The following is a 17,330-nucleotide window of genomic DNA, read 5'->3' on the forward strand; positions in this document are numbered from 1 at the left end:
GGGAGGAGTGGTGGGTTGGAGGATGGTTGTTTTGTAAGTTGGAGCGTTCAGTTTTAGTAGTAATGGCGCAGTGAACCGTGCCGTATAGCGTTTTCGCAGTTGACCATTTCTTCAAAAGTAATGAATATGTAATTACTGTTCAACAGCTGTTGCGCACAAAGTTCTATGTTTCACGAAATGGTTCGATACCTGATCGCTACACAATACTTCGTTCGGTTGCTTCTTTTCGCACAACTGGACCAGTTTTGAAGCAGAAATCGTCTTGTCGTCTTTAGTTAGAGTTAGGGCATTGGTTCTTCAAAGTCCTCACCACTCCGCTAGGCGGCGCTCTCTAACTCTGAACTTGTCTGGCTCGCTGCAGCGCATCCTGAACTATGATTTAAAATTTCATCCTTACAAAATTATGATCGTACAGAAGATTTATGATGATACTGATGATGTTAAGTTAGTGATGAGTGATGAAGCGGAATGTGGAATTGTGGAATTTTTAATATATAACCCAAAAGGTTTAGACAGCATTTTAGCTAAAAACTCTCAAGTGACTTGTCACATCTTAACTAATTATCACTGTGAAGAGTATTACATTTATGACTGTACGCCTGTGTACTGTTATGCGGAAAACGCATGATATCTTATATGTGTGGAAGAGCTCATGTGCACGACTTGTACCTTAACACGTCAGTTCTATGTGAGAAATTCTGTATATTTTGTTATTCTCATTAATACGCAATAAAGTCCTCTATTTACGTGATTGTTTGATTAACCATGCACCTTAACAATCACAAAACTTTTTTTATTGGTGAAAATGACATTAAAAACCGTGTAGTTGTTTTTGACTTCTATGATATGTAATGATAATAGAGCTAGAAGTAGTAGCAGCTGATATATTTGAAAGGAGTTTTAAAAAATTGTGAATTTTCGTGTACTGTGACAAAAAATAATTAGCGATTTGCAAAAGACATAACTAATATTAATTGAGATAACTAAGTGGATATACAAAAAAAGTGGAGACAAAAATAAATATGTATATACAAATGTTGTGGAACGATAATTATATTTCCTAAAAATTACTTATATACACACTCAATGTAATTATGACATAAAATATTAAACTTATGGATTACTACTGAATAAATAAATCCAATTTATTTGGTTGTTTCAATGTAAGACCATTTGATTCAGAGGATTTTATAGACTAAAATAATAGATTACACGGTGTGTGAAGAAATATAACTCACCTTAAAAATACAAACAATCCTAAAACTACGGCGACAAAAATGAAAAACGACGCTGATCCTATAGTTAATTGCAAAGTAGGAAATGTTAATCCAACGATTAAATTTCCACCCCAATTACACATACTTCCCAAAGCCATGGCGGTAGGTCTGGGTCCAACTTCAAACAATTCAGAGCCGACAAAGTATGGAATAGGACCCAATCCAATTCCATAGCATAATACAAATCCCAGAACGCCCACAATACTTAAAAATGCCACCCATGGGTATAATTCCTGAAAAAATATTAGATGAGTATACTATATATGTTTTTATTTTTATAATTTACTTATTTACGAGAATTGCTACTTAAGTTATGAGAGAGACGAATAAAAACAAATATTTATGAATGGTTATGGCTTTATTGTTTCTCAAAATTTTCTCTATTAAGATCAATACACTTTTGCATGCGTTTGAACCAATGGGCGTAGTATTTTTTCCATTTCGATTGAGGTACCTCGAAAACAAAAAGAAGAAATCATTGGGTGCCAAACAACATACGGCGTATTGCCGATCCATTCGATATTTTGACTATTAAAAAACTGATTTTTTTTAACTGATGTGTGAAAGCTCACGTTGTCTTTTGCGTTTGGTTTCCCTGATTTTTTTAAACACTTGTGGAAAACAAATATTTGTGTACCATTTAGTGGACCGTTTTACGTTGCCCTAATGGAACGGAGACTACACGTCCAATTATTCCTAAAAAATAGGCGACCATTTGTTTTGATGTGCGCGAGTAACTTTTGTTAGAAGACTGAATGATCGATTGTTGTTAAGCCTTTGAAGCACCGCGATTGAATTTGTTCGGCATTTTTTTGCACCAATAGATAAGAGCTTTTTTAAGCGATTGCCAAATTATGCTGTATCCAACGCGAATAAATCTTTTTGGCAGTCAAATGTTCATGTAATATTTAATACACGCGATTGGAACTAATGCTGAAGTATGCCTCAATCTCACGGTATGAAACAATTTATTCAGTTTTTATTAATGTAATTAGAAAGATTTTTTAAACTCTGTTACCTTTCTTCTTTACTTTTAACTGCATTCGTTAAAAAGCTGATGAAGTGCAACTTAATATTGATTGTTCACCCCATGTAAGTACCAGTTATTTATATTGTAATGATTATTATTGATATAATAATGAGCTTCTTTCGTTTTTTATATATTTAATTTTCAATTTTGGGCGTCATTTTTACTGTAAAGATTTTCTATGAATTAAATAAATTAAAATAAATTTTCATTCAACACTTGTATACAAAAACATTTCTTAATTATTTATAATAAAATTGTAACTAAGTCTAGCTCCATTCGTTCAGTTGGTAGCAAGAGAAAATCTGTTTTCCTTTGAGTTTTGGAGTTAACAATTGTTATTTTTTATAAATAAATTAACTGCATTTTATTAATACATTTGGATTAGACTTGTTATAAAGAAATTTCCTAAATCTGAATAAATATTATTGTTATACTAATTTTGATTGAATTAGTTAGATGTGAAGAGTTACATATTTACCAATGACTCAACTATATACTTATATACGACTTATATGCTATAAACTAACAATAATAAATTAAATTTTTACATTGAAATGATATAAAGTGCATAATAGTTCAATCTAATTAGGTACATTTTAAGGTACTTATAGAATTTGTAAATCCCCTGTTTCTCCTTCCACCAAACAACATAATAGAGCTTCAGAGAATAGGAGCGTAAGAAAGCATTTTTGGCTTATTTCTCGTATTTATAGGTTCCTGTCAATCACCCTTTTGTAATTTTCTCATATGTCATGAAAACCATCGAAATTTACACAATCACAAAATTTCAAATTTTTTTGATGTAAATATAAGAATTTTTGAATCTCTGGATATTTCAATAGTTCACATATACAATCACAAAATTAGTTCATATTCTAAATGTTCCTTTGATACACAATTTATTATTTTTATTGACTCATACACTCATACAACCTGAATTCTAAATTTATCATACGTAACCCTTCTTATTTATATTTTTTTACATTAAACTCTACTTCTTTTGAACAAACTCTTTCTAATTATTTTCTTTAAAATTACAAATTAATGCCTTATTCTATAACAAATCTAAGTTCTAATTTCTGGACCGTTGCCGATATTCTGTTTACCTTCAGTCTCTGAATATGATAACTTGTTTATCAAAACGCGTGTCAGACAGTGTAATCGTGAGTGTTGGTGTAGTGGTGGTGTAAACAGTGTATTCAGTATAACAAATCTGTCAAATTTCTGATAGTTGGAAAGGATCGAAGAAAGTCCGATTCCTGTTTTAGGTTATGTTAATTGACATTTGACTTTGAAATTTATATTTATTTTATACTATTCATTAATTGCAATAATTTAATATTGAAATACCATGTATATTTAAAAGAATTAACTTTACTTGTATACTTTAACTGAGGCGGAATACCACTTTGATAGACTTATTTAGGGATTTAAACTGAAAACATAAAATTAACTTAAACCTTTGCAAAAACCGTCTACAAAATCGGTGATTTGCGATAAAGTCTCGTTACGTCAAAAAACGACGCCGTCATTATTAATTTTATAAACAGTATTGAGATATAAATGTGAGGAATTATACTTACAATATACATAATAGAAACGCCCAGTGTTATAAGGCAAACCGCCGATGTTAAAAGACTAACTTGTATACATAATCTCCTAGTAAAACGAGACATCGTCCAAATCGACAATATTGCCATTAAACAGTTACATATCCCTGTACCGATTGTTGCCATTTCTCGTTCTTCGACCGATAATCCTGCAGCTATGAAAATCCTGTTTGAATAAAAAAATACCTACAAAAGATAAGTGACTCTTAAATGTCAATTTATTGTTGAATTTAATAGAAAATATTTTTTTTATTTCATTTTAACGTGCCTCGACAGCGCTGGTCAATGGCATACAAAAGCAATCATAAGTTAAATACAGGACTGTTACAAAATCTATTACAATGCATAAATTAAATTATATTTTCTTATACAGCTTGGTGGCTTTAAAAGACTCCACGATTTTCCTTATTTCCGTGCTTAACAGTCACAGGAACTTGACAAGTTCGGCAGACAGGAACGACATTCTGAAAACATCAAATAGCCGTGAGAAAGTTTCATGTGGTTGATGCGAAGTCTTCTCTCCTATTCAAAAAATTTAGAGAATTATGAGAAGTAGATGGGTGGAGCAATGAGAGTTTGGTAGATGTCATGAATGTTTTGGACTATTGGATGGTCGGTGAACAAGGTTGTGATTGACTGTATGGATGAATGAGAGTCAGTACATATGGCGATATGTTTATGGAGAGGAGAAATATATTTGAAAACTTGAAGGATACTGTATAGTTCACCAGTGTAAACACCACACGTCGGAGGTAAGCGGAAAGAGCTTATGAGTTCGTGGTTTGTAGTGACTGCGCAACCCACACCGGATTCAGCTTTGGAGGCATCCGTATAGAGAATTAGGTCGAAGGATTTTTTATGCAGTTTCCAAGAATGCTTTCTCTACAAGAACGCTAGGGTATTCGTGTTTATTGTAGATGGTTAGTGAGGTTTCTACTATGGGAATATTTTTTATCCAAGGGGGAGAAGAAGGCAAAGAAAGTGGAAAGGTCAACGAGAGGTTAGTAGAAAATATTTGATTGATATAAAAAATGATAAAAGCTTCACGGTCTGCATGAAGAAAAATGTTAATATTATATATAACAGTTTATTTGCAAGCACACGCACAAGACGGTAAACACTTTTAATATCGAGTAATCCGGTTTGTGCCTAACGGTTACTTAGGGGTCTTTAGGGGTCTAAAACTGGTTGAAACAAGTTCGTTCCAATCTGCGCGATTATTATTTATTAACTCACGTACCTACTTTCCAAATGAATTATAACACAACTTACCGCATTTATTCCGCTAAGTTGTTGTCCACTTTGTAAACTACACACTAATAAAAGAGGTAACAAAAGGCTACGATCAGTAAGAACTCTTCGTAAATTCCAATTATCTGCAGTAGATTTTTCGTTGTTTACTTGTTCTTTTTTCAATTCCTCTATTTCTAGCCTAATAGAATTCTCTCCTGTCTTTCTTATTCTCTTTAATTCTAAAAATATATTGGAACGATCTATTTTAAGACTTGAAGTGCATTAAAACGTAAAGTGAAAACGATATATAAAAAAAATTTTAAACTACTCGTATAGCAATACTGTAATTTTGATGCTGCAACATAATTTCTTTTTAGGTCTACATTTTTCAAACCCTCCAAAAAATAATCTTTTTGAAGTAGCGCTAAATACACGTTTGTCTCTCCCAGCACTTATTCATTCGTCTGAAATACTGAAAAAATTCACTTGGATTACGTTTGAAGATTCAGATGAATGTTTCATACGAGCGAACTTTTGATCAGCATTAAGCCATCGTAGCATACACCTTACAGTTATCTTTTCCATGTGCCTTTCATATGAAATATCCATGTCCACACATACTTTTATTCGGCATTCGCTAAATAAAATGGGACGGATTTGATTAACCATTTCTGGAGTAGTTGCATTAAATGACAGTCCCAGATGTTCAGCGTCTTCTTTTGTGTGTTGTTATGGCCTTTCTTGAAGAAAGTGAATCACTTAACAAGTGGGACGGAGCACTTTCAATATACTATTTACGTAATTTTTCCTCGTTTTTTTATTGTTATTATAGACACACTGGAATTAGTTAGTAGTACACTTGGTATTCGAGATGATAAGGATTAACTTGAACTTAGCCAAAGAACACTATGGGAACTTTTCAACGAAATAGGTTTTCGATGGAAAAACATTCAAGAACATCTATGAAGAAGAAATTAACTAAGGACTATAAGAGAAGAAGAGGAGACGGTGAATGAATCAGTGTCGGTAAAGGAAACGCCATCGAAAATAGAAGTAGAGGAAATAATAAGTAATATTACAATTAATAAATTCATGAATGTTCTCAAAATTTCATCTTTTGTGATACGGTATATTGAAAATATGCCAATTTCAAAAATATTATAAACAAAAAATATTCCAAAAATTTATTAGTTCTCAGGTAGCAGAATGAACTATCTTCCAATAATTTAAATTACGCGCCATTAATAAATTTTAAATTTGCCAGTAGCGCTCGGAGAAGAGAGAGGACGATACACTATTTGTTTTACTTAGTCGGAACACCTTCCACTTATAGATATATAATACATATTCTAATTACATATATGACTTATTTGTAACCTTAAAATACTGTAATAAGGTTAGAAAGATGAATCGTCTTTCTTATGTATCTTGATCTCTGACTTTATGATTATGCAGTTATCAAACATTTTAGTTCTAGTTCGTTCTGAAATAAGAATTAATCATTAACTAACTTATTGAAATCAAAAAATACAGCAACAAAATTGAAAAGATTAATCTTCTTCTCCCTGTTACTTGGCCTCTGTCTATATGATTACGCCGTTATCGAAAATTCCGGTTTTTAATGTGCTTGGAATAATAACGAGAATCGAATTGGCAATAAAAATAACGCACGACATAAATGTAATTTGAAATTTTGAAAACCATCAAAAGTTTGATTAAAAATTTTTTTTTTATTTTCTTATTTCCTATATTGAGATGTGTACCAAAACAAAAGCGCCATTTTTAGAAAAACTCGTTTTTCCTATGTGTATTTTACATAATTAAAACTTTTTTCACAATATATGGAGAAATCAATGATATCAGTATTTTTAAAGTCAATTACTTACGTTGGAAGGCTAGATGATGTTGCTTTTTTATTACAAACAAATACTTAGGACTCTCTGGCAATATAGGCAATATTAAGGCAGTTAAAATGACAGGCACAGCGTAGACGGCCAAACAGTGAGGCCAGTAATTGGTATTACCTAAAAAAATATCTCTTGAAAAAAACGAAGACTTCCATAGGTAGTATCAATTGAGAGAAAAACTTCTGGAGTATAAGTTTCTTCAGGAGGAGAAACTCCTATAAAACCAAATTTAATTTTGAATTGAGTAGTTATCATAATTTTTAATACCAAAACGTTTCTTCAAAATCCAATATTCATCGACCGGTTATTCACCTAAAATTGTCTTATTTTCTTACAAGGACATTTTTGTAGATGTCGCATTAGATAAATAATTAGGGGTACTGCACAGCAGCCTTAAATCAAAGCTGTTTTTGTCATCTACAGCAACCTTGCTGGATCAAGGAGAATGGAACCTTGTTCCTACAGATTTATTCACACAACTTTACAATAGTGAGGATTTTAGGAACTGGATGAAGTAAAGTATCATCATCATCCAGACAGAATCTGCTAGACTCTAATCAAGTATTTCCCGAGGAAAAAATTTCCTGTAATGAAGCCAATCAGGAGGTGTAGTTTGTATTTGTTTTAATTTCGGGTGGAAAAGGAACCCCCAGAGTACTTCTTTTTCGATTTCCTTCTCCTTTGGAAGAGAGATCATGGCACATGCTCATTCCATTTCTATGCTTTAGTCCAAATTAAAGAATTAAATATTTTGGTTGACTTAAATACATCAAAAATAACATAGATGTTAAAGTGGTTGAAATTTACATTTTGCAATTTTTATAAAAATTTTATTTTCATCTTAATAAACATTTAATATCACCAACAATGATATTTCTTTTCATATTCATTAACTTTTAGATACCAAAAACAGGAAATTTACCTAAAATGTTATGCATTGATAAAATTTGTCCTGCTAATACTCCTATTGTCAATCCAAGAGGACATAATACTCCTATTGCTCCTCGAAGGTGCAGTGGGGCCAATTCAATCAAATACATAGGAACAACAGTAGTTGTAAGACCTGAAAAATACAAGAAGCTGTTGTATATATAAATAAATGGATAAAATAATAAATTGAAATATATTTTAATAAATTGAAAGTTTTTTCGTTAACCAATCAAATTGGCAAACTATTTGAGAAAATTATTAATACATATCCAAAATTTACTGACTGATATCAACTTTTTGTCAGGAAAAAAATAAAATTCAGTGTTAATTCTCACCTGAAGCGAATCCTGAAAGCAGTCTTCCGATAAATAATAATTCCATTAAGCCGCTAGGTTTAGATACCAAAAAAAGTATCGCTGACAAAATTTGAAATACCGTACAAAGTATAAGAACACCTTTGCGTCCAATTTTGTCAGCAAGATAGGAACCACCCAAGGAACCAACAGCACCTCCAACCAGAAACATTGATACAATAAATGACCATATTAAATCAAGTTGATATTTTCCTGGATATTGTCCGTAACGATTGAAAATAGTGTCATTGCAGAATTTTTTTATAACCTATAAAACAAATTCCAATTACATGTTTGTATTAAAATTGATTTCCGATCCGAAAAAACTCAGATTTTTATTATGAAGTGACATTTGGACACGATTAAGTCAGCATTAAAAATTTCTCATTGGATTCGGATAAGTATTTATAAGAGGAAGAAAAATTGATAGGATGGAAACAATGAAACGTCAGAGAAAAAATAAAAAAATGAAAAAATTAGATGTAATAATTAATTTCGTTTCGCAGCGGAAGCAATACAAATAAAATAAATACAGAACAATAAAAAAAAATTAGGAAAATTAAAGAAGAAAACAGCTCAAGTCAAAACTGAAATAAATATAGATACTTAGTATTATAAGATATAGAGCGTGTCTCACTCACAAATAATGTCGTTTTCTAATGTTTACTTTGTTTATTACATAATACAAAAAGAAAGCGTTGTTATTCGAAGTGTAGCCCATCGTATTCTATGGTTTTAAATGAACATTCAGCAAGGTCATTGAAACCTTGGTAAAACTATTCTTTGAGCTTAGATTTTCCCACGCAAAAATTACTCCATGAATCTGAAAAAATAGTAATCTGTCGGTGCAATGTCCGCACTAAATGTTAGATGTTGTAGGAGTTCAATACCACCTATAGTTCTTCAATCTTATTTCTCGTAACTTTCGCAGAATCTGCTGAGGGTTCAAGGGAGTCTGATAATTGGCGAGTGCTGGTACTTCATTGGTTTTCTACTACTTCCCTTCAATACTCCACACAGGTGAAGAGCTTGAACGCGAACATCTTCAAGAGTCAAACTTCCACTATTATAACGATCAAACTAACGCCGTGCCTTTTGCTTTTGCAAACTGACTTCCCCTTCATTTTCACATGATTGCTTTGAACTTTTGTTGAACTAATGTATTAATGTATGAAAACGCATTGCGTCGTCAATAAACAAAGAGATGATGATTAAAAGAAAGTAAAGCAATTGTACTATTCATAGAATTAGAGGCTAGTCTTAACAAGTTACGACATGTTTGAATTGACACGTAGGAATTTTCACAGATCAGAGTCAAATTTCAAGCACTGACAACAGAAGAATATATAAATTGGAACAACAAAAACATAAAAAAAGATTCAAAGTGGATTTGAAAAGTTACCAAATAAAAAAAACAAAATAGATTGATTTTTTTTTGGAGATGAAATGAACATGTGAAGAAACTTAAATTAATAGAAGAAACAAATAATATTGATACCTTTGTTAAATTTGAAAAAAATATATTGAAAAATATAATAATAAGAATAGAAATGAAAGAAATAACAATAAAGAAAAATAATTTTAATAGAAAAAAACTAAAAGAAATAGAATAAAAATATGATCCCTGTACATAGTAATATGAAACGAGAGTTATCACATAGTCAGGATATTCGCCAGATTATACTCCTTGTGACTTTTTTCTCTTTTTGAAACTCAAACTACGGTTCGGAGAACGCGCCTTGAGTCCATTATAGCCATAAAAACAAGAAGTGTATGGAAAATTAGATCAAGCATTATTGTATTGGTTCAAAAGGTGATTATATATATTTGTATTAAAATACGTGAAAGTATTGTTTTCTATGGTCTGCCTGAGTAAAATTTAATCACAATGTACAATCATTATTATAAAAAAAGTCACGTCAATAATAATTTTTGATTAATAAATAAATATCTACCACTTACCTCTGCGGGTGTATTAACCACTCCTAGGTTATAACCTACAGTTTGGGATAATCCTATGGTGGTTGAAGCCCCAGCTAGTATCAAAAGTTTCGACCATCCTGGGCGTTCGATAGAGATATCCTTCAAAACAAATTAAGGCTTAGAATATAATGGGATGTAATTGCGGGGCCCATAAACAAAAATAGAACCTATCCCATTCGATCATTTAATGCACCATTATTGAAGGAAGCTTATAGACCAAAAGAGCAAATTATTCAATATACTCAACGCAGACGTGAGATTATAGATCAAAAGAACAAATTTTTTGATTTATTCAGCGCATTGTTAGTTAACTTATGCTTGGATTAGTAAACTTTTGAGTCTATTAGATCTTCTTCTCTTTGCCGTGCAAAAAATTGTAAAGTTGAACAAAAATTTGTTTATTTGGAATTTCTGTACAAAATATTAATGTGCTGGTGATTTAGCTCTACCCACATCTAGAGTTAAATGATTAATTATGAGCAATAGGTGCTAATAGAGTCTTCTAATTGAGTCAATGGAACAAGCCAGAGCTATATTTCCTATTCAAACGATAAGCTATTTTATTTGAGAAAATATCTTGCCCAAGTTGAACAATAATCTGATCGAAAGGTGCTGACGATACTCAGTTTATATTAGGGCTCTTGGCGTGTTGTTATTATGTCTTTATCGAGCACTAATAAACAATGAAACAAAACTAAAAGAACTAAACAATAATAACGAAATCAGTTTTTTGGGAGAAATCGACAGTAAACTATATTCAGCTTACCTGGTTTTATTTCAAAACTCAATCATTTTCCTCTGAAAGTAATTCAAAGTATTTGATAAATACAAGATGATGTGTTTATTATTCACTATATTTTACTGGTAAAGGGAAAAGAAGTAACTCAAATTTAAATAAAGCAATATCTGATTTTGTAAAACAATTTTTTATTATCTTTTCTTGTTATATTATCTCAGTTAAAGTATTAAAATATTCAATATCATTTGAATAACATTTAATACTGGTGATCAAATTAATTATCACAAATCTAACTAAAGGTTAAAAGAATTTCCGAAGAAATACTTTAAAGGCACAATATTCTCTAGGTGTGATAGTAAAATTGCAAAAAAAACAATTTCATCGTAAAAGAAATGTATTACCTTCTGTATCATGATTTTTACAGTAAATACTACAACCACTTATATATTTCCGAAAACGCAAATTTTATTAGCGCTAACTGGCCACGTTAGTATAAAGTTTTGTTATTATTTGCCTCCGATAACCTATAATTGTTAAATAAAATTATCACATTCAAATTATATTCCATATGTCTTGTTAGAATGGAGGTTGAGTAAAAAATGGTTTGCACAATATTATTCAGAACCGGATTGGAAAATAGTATGCGAGGTGTGATCAAAAAATACTGTTCGGACTTTATATTCCTTACAAATCTTTTAATAAATATATTTCATACACTCCGATCATTTGATTGTAATAGTAACAACAAAAATAAAGACATAAACATTGTCATTGTATACTCAATACACTTAATTTTATTAAAATACCATGCCCGATTTAGAAAAATTAATTGCAAGAAAATTCTTTTAATATGTTGAACAACGGTGCGGTCCGTAGGCCCGCAACTGAACTTTCCCCACAGCTCGGAGTGGGCCTATGAACTGCACGACGTATTTTATTCCAAAATTTATCCACGACCCGAGGGTCCGTATTTAAATGTGCTTTACGGTTTGGTTGGACCGTCCAGGGTCCTTGAAACATAACCCTACATTTGGTCCAATTGATTTTTTTCATGATCTTAAACTCCATTATAAAAGAAAAAACCTTGCTTTTCATATTTTTGTTTGTATGTTTTCATCTACATAATTGAAATAATATTTGGTGAAACATTTTTATTTGTGCTACCTTTACGTTACCTTCATCTCACATTTTTCTTTTTCACAACACATCGCAGATTTTTGTACACTTTAAAGAAAACTTTGTACAATTTAAAGAATAGATTTATTTCCAATAAAAAGTGCAAAATATGTATTTTGTATACGGCCCATTGGACCGCCCTGGACCCTAGGTAAACTTTCCCTCGAGGAGCCCAGAGTGGGCCTATGGACCACACACAAAAACATCATTTTTTCCCATTTATTATTTCAAATAAATTTAAAATTCTCCAGAGGAAAGTTTTTTCAATTTGGTTGGTGCTCAACGTGTTAAAACTCCATTTCAATTGAAATGCACTAAAAAATTAAATCAAAATATTATAACTATTGGTACAATTGGTCTTTTCTTCTTTTTGGGTGTCCTCTGCAGAAGCCTGCGTCGGTCAAGTCATTCACCTTGGAGCCATGTTATAGCAGATGGCTCCATTGCTTAGCATTGAGGGCTTAGAGTCTACGCCGTCTACTGTCCTCTGTTAGTAATGAGTACTTCCAAGTTCTTACGAGCCGGAGCGAATGGAAAAGGAATAACTGATAAGCACGCTAAAGCGGGGACAGACAAACCCTTTCATAGGAGCCGAACCCTTCTGTGGCATAAGCTACAGAACAATGGAAAAAGCACTGGATAGGTAGATAGGAACAAAACCCATTTATGGGATAATTACAGAGATATGCAAAGACATTTTCTCAAAGTATGAAACCCTAAGGAGCTTGTACTTAATTGTACCAAACATTTTCTTTTGTTGGGCATTCTAAATAAAATGTGGTTAAGAAAATTTTTACTTAATTTTTTTATAAGACTAAAAATAGCTTTATAGTCAAAATTTACAAGAGAAATTAATTTTTCTATTTTTTTTTCATTCACGACTCTAATGAATATAGGTTTATAAGCCGTGGCAAACCATTGAGATCTCGAAGCTATTTTACATTTGAAAACACTTTAAGCAAAAGACTCATATAAATTTTGCAAAAAATCGTTATGGCAGTTGTGAAATTAAGTTAATTTAATTGAAAATACTATTATGGAATAACATAAACACCTAGAATAACATTGAATAAGATCTCATTGGGCTGTTTTCACTTTATCACGTTGCCATGGATACATACTAATTTATTTCGATTTTGACGATTAAAATATTTAATATTTCAAAATTACAACGATTTGGTTGTAATACTGACGAGAGTATTAATGAGATATAGAAAGCATTTATGGACTTTTGCAATGTTATAAAGTATCAATTAGATGGAAATTGGACGTCGGAAGAATTGGCGTTGACTTTAAAGAATTAGGCTGTGAAGAAAAGATGGTACAGAGTTTAGAGAAACTGCGGTCAAAACCATATGGAATCTAACAAGTAAGCTTTTACAAGAAAAATGTAATGAAGTTATTATTAACGCATTCAAACTGTTGCAATCAGATTCCTGTAAAAGGAAACAAAGTTCGATATCATTAAGTTCCGTAGAAATACCGAACATAGCCGCGGTACAATTGATTGACTTTTTTTGTATCGAATTAAGCAACGATAGTTCTGTAACAAATCGAGTTTAATATAACACTGTATTCAGCAGGACTTGTCAAGGTCAAGAATATGTAATGAAAACAAATTTTTAATAAAAAATGACAGCAATGTTGTCTTATCAGATTATTTAAAAAATTGATGTCAAAAAGAGGCTCACACATTTCATAACAACTGATTATTTCTAAGAATATCGTCACTGGAAATTCAAGAATAATCACTGGTATGATAATATGCTCATTGGAAGAAATATGATTCAAATTGGTCAAAATTGTCTGCAAAGCGATCGCCTTGAATACCAATAAAAAGAAAATTACTAATCACTCCAATAGATCAACCGCGGTTAGTCGGTTGGCCAAAAGTGGCGTACAAGAGCAATAGCTTATAAAAATTACGGGACACAACAATGCCAACTCAATAAAACCCTTCTTGAATATTGACGAAGAACATCATAATCAAATTATTAAGAGCATGCGTATTGGAAATGAATCATCATCAGTTATGAAACTTACACGTCTGGATCTTCACTTAACTTTTCCAATTATTCTTTTGTTAATTGCACCTTTAAATAAATTGCTTTTGCTATATGAAAATTGATAAATGCTTAAAAATGCTTGTCGCTTATAGGCAACAGACCGCCGCCGTAGACAACCTTTCGAAATCTGTTAAAAAATGTTCTCGGGTTATTACTACTGATTTTTAATTCATGTATTTTCATTAAAAGCAAGAAAGCATTCGGAATTTTTTTCGGGATTTGTTGTCTATCCACATTTGTTTTAATTGCCAGATTTAGATCATAAAACTTCTGACCCTTTCCTAAAATATAAAACGTACCAATAGGAAAAACTTTTGACAACGTTCTTGTTGCCAATAACGGTACTTTGAATGAGATTAATTTAAATTTTTATGTTACCTTTTCACTTTATTTTTAATAATATTTTTGATCACACCTAGCATCTTTTAAGAGTTTCTTGAAAACTGAACTATCTACATTTGATATGCACGGTTATCTCAATATTTTCTTGCGATCACTATTTTAATCACAAAAATCGCATCATAAGTAAACGGCAAGGCACTTCCGAGACAAAATATCCACCAAAACAAACCACATTGCCAACCATTTAATATTATTCCTGTCAAAAATAAGCAAGACAAAGCATGTCCTGTAATAGCTAAAATACTATTTAAGGAAAATACTTTGAAAACTATTCATCGAAATCGAGCTATGCAATAAGTAACATTGGTCAACAGAGGTTTTGTTAATCTTGATCTTGACATATAAAAGGTTATAATCTATAAAACATCAAAAAACATTAGATAAAATAACACATATGTTTTTCTTGACAAATCTTCTTGATTTTACGTAACTTTTGATAAAAAATTAGTTTAAAAACACAGGTAAAAATTGAGATTTATCAAGAAAAACAAGAAGTAAAAAATAAAAAGTTTTGAAAAATTAAGATACATCGAACTAAATAGAGAAGAAAATGTCGAGAATATATTTATAGTTCAATAAAAAGCCATTTATTAGATTTTCTGTCATCATGAAACGATCCTACCGACCCTGATATCTTTTCTCCACCACTTTTAAATCCCGGTGGAAGTGCTTCCCTTGCTTCACACTATAATTTCCTAAATTATCCCGAAATTTATTTTATTATTGTGGAGATAGCGTAACTTGATTCCTACCTCATATTTACTCCCAAAATTTAAAAGCATATTTTCCATAACTTTTTAATAATATTGTACTTTACTTTAGAAATTTTCTACTACCAACAAAAAACTTTAATAAAACTTACTTTTATAAACTATGGAAAACTCTGTATCTTTCATCAATTTTACTATTCACGGACTATCAAATATTAGACTTTTCAACTTTTCCATCCTGAATTTCGGAAATTTTCTACAAATGTGATTAGAATAATCTCCTTCTTTGTCCAAAACTTTGTGAAGTTGCTTTATCAATCCAAATCTGTTTAATAATGGAAGTCTTTAATTACAAACGGGTCCTTTATTGCATTGGTTTTACCGCCAGTTGAAGAATTTCTTGCGGGCCAAACATTTTTTACCCAATGAAACTGCTTAACTCTACTATCCCACATACAAATGAAGCAAAAGTTTTTCGTATAGAAACTGTGTCGGCAAAGTAAAAAATGAACCATTTCCAAATCCTCAGAGACAGGCCATTGGTGCTCAAAGCAATTAATTTTTTTTAAAACTATGTACATATTTTTTTGATGCAAATGTATTTCCATCATACACTAAGACGCATTTTAAACTTAATTTATAACTGCCAATAAAAAGGCGCCATTAAGGTTTGCATTCTTTTAAACTCATGTTCAGAAGCAGCTTTGCGATATCATTAGAATATGTACACGAGTTTTTTTATTTTTACTAAAAAATGGTAATAGCTTACTTTTTCGCGTTCTGTAATTGTTAACGTTGCTGCCAATAATTTTTTTCTTTCACTATTGACAGTTCTAATACTTGATTTTGGAATTTAGGAATCATGTAGGCTACCGATTTCTGTGAATTTGCCAATAACATCGATTCTGAGGGTATGGGAATTACTTGGCTTTTCATCTGAATACGAGTTAAGCCAGCCTCTTCAGTTAAAGTTCAAATTCTTGCTTTTAAGATCACATGCAGTTTCACTGATAGACTAGCGATTGCTGTGAATTTGACAATATACTCATGACAGTTATGCACATTTGTAATACCCCGCGATTAAGCCAACCTCATCAGTAAAAGTTCATATCCTTTTTTTGAGATTACGTAGCGAATCACAGAGTTCATTTTGAAAAAATAGCTCCGGAGTAGATAAATAACTCATATTCACTTTCTTTGGTAGCTATACACATTTTTAATACCCTTTTGAAACGTAAATAGGTCTAGCAAATATTTTATGTGTAAAACAAGACATTGCGTCTTCACGTTTAATTTTGATTAAAATTAAACGTGATCATTAAAATGATTCTTAAGCTACATCCACATCATAGATATATCAAAGTCTAATCGAGGACGTTCTGCTTTTCTCCATAACTGTAAAAAACTGACAAAATAAAAGGAACTTTTGGTTTATCTAGTTAGCTCATTTTAATACCGAAATATTCAACATAAATCTTCTTCATAAATGCTGTGTTATTTCTTTGTTGTTTTCTTCATAAACACCACAAATATAACAAAATGAATCAGATAAAAATATTATAATGAACAGTTTGTAAATGGAACAAAGTATAAACACATGACAACTTATCCAGATTCATGTGTGAGTACTTCAATATTGTTAAATAACTGATAGTCCAGGAGCCGGTAACACTGAAAGTCCCGTCAAGGCGGAATCAAAAAATTTTCATTCAAATAATTAGAACATAAGTATAGGAATAAATTAGGCTCGGTATGCGTGGATTCCTAATGCCGTAACAATGTGAAAAAAAAATTATTAAAAAAATGGAAATAGAGGTCGTTTCCTACTATTTTTATTTATAATTTCCTTAATAACGAAATTCACCTTGTATATAATCGAATGAATACAAACGTTGCCTCTCATCATGATATAGA

The 17,330-nt window shown here is 31.3% G+C and overlaps 1 protein-coding gene across 3 annotated transcripts in view; it reads right to left on the reverse strand.

Moving 5' to 3' along the window:
* Nucleotides 1-17,330, reverse strand: part of LOC130900467 (solute carrier family 2, facilitated glucose transporter member 1-like) — a 29,268-nt gene that overhangs the window by 901 nt on the left and 11,037 nt on the right. For 2 of the 3 annotated variants that reach the window (XM_057811105.1, XM_057811106.1), the window contains exons 3-9: nt 10,303-10,422; nt 8,323-8,608; nt 7,980-8,120; nt 7,037-7,174; nt 5,190-5,389; nt 3,891-4,103; nt 1,239-1,510 (exon numbers count right to left, since the gene is read on the reverse strand). In XM_057811105.1, coding sequence (XP_057667088.1) covers nt 1,239-1,510; nt 3,891-4,103; nt 5,190-5,389; nt 7,037-7,174; nt 7,980-8,120; nt 8,323-8,608; nt 10,303-10,422 — 1,370 coding nt within the window. Of the gene's footprint in view, nt 1-1,238; nt 1,511-3,890; nt 4,104-5,189; nt 5,390-7,036; nt 7,175-7,979; nt 8,121-8,322; nt 8,609-10,302; nt 10,423-11,463; nt 12,553-17,330 lie in introns of all 3 variants that reach the window. The other variant, XM_057811107.1, reaches the window with a different exon arrangement.

The sequence above is a fragment of the Diorhabda carinulata genome, chromosome X (genome assembly GCF_026250575.1).
Source record: "Diorhabda carinulata isolate Delta chromosome X, icDioCari1.1, whole genome shotgun sequence".
Classification (NCBI taxonomy): domain Eukaryota; kingdom Metazoa; phylum Arthropoda; class Insecta; order Coleoptera; family Chrysomelidae; genus Diorhabda; species Diorhabda carinulata.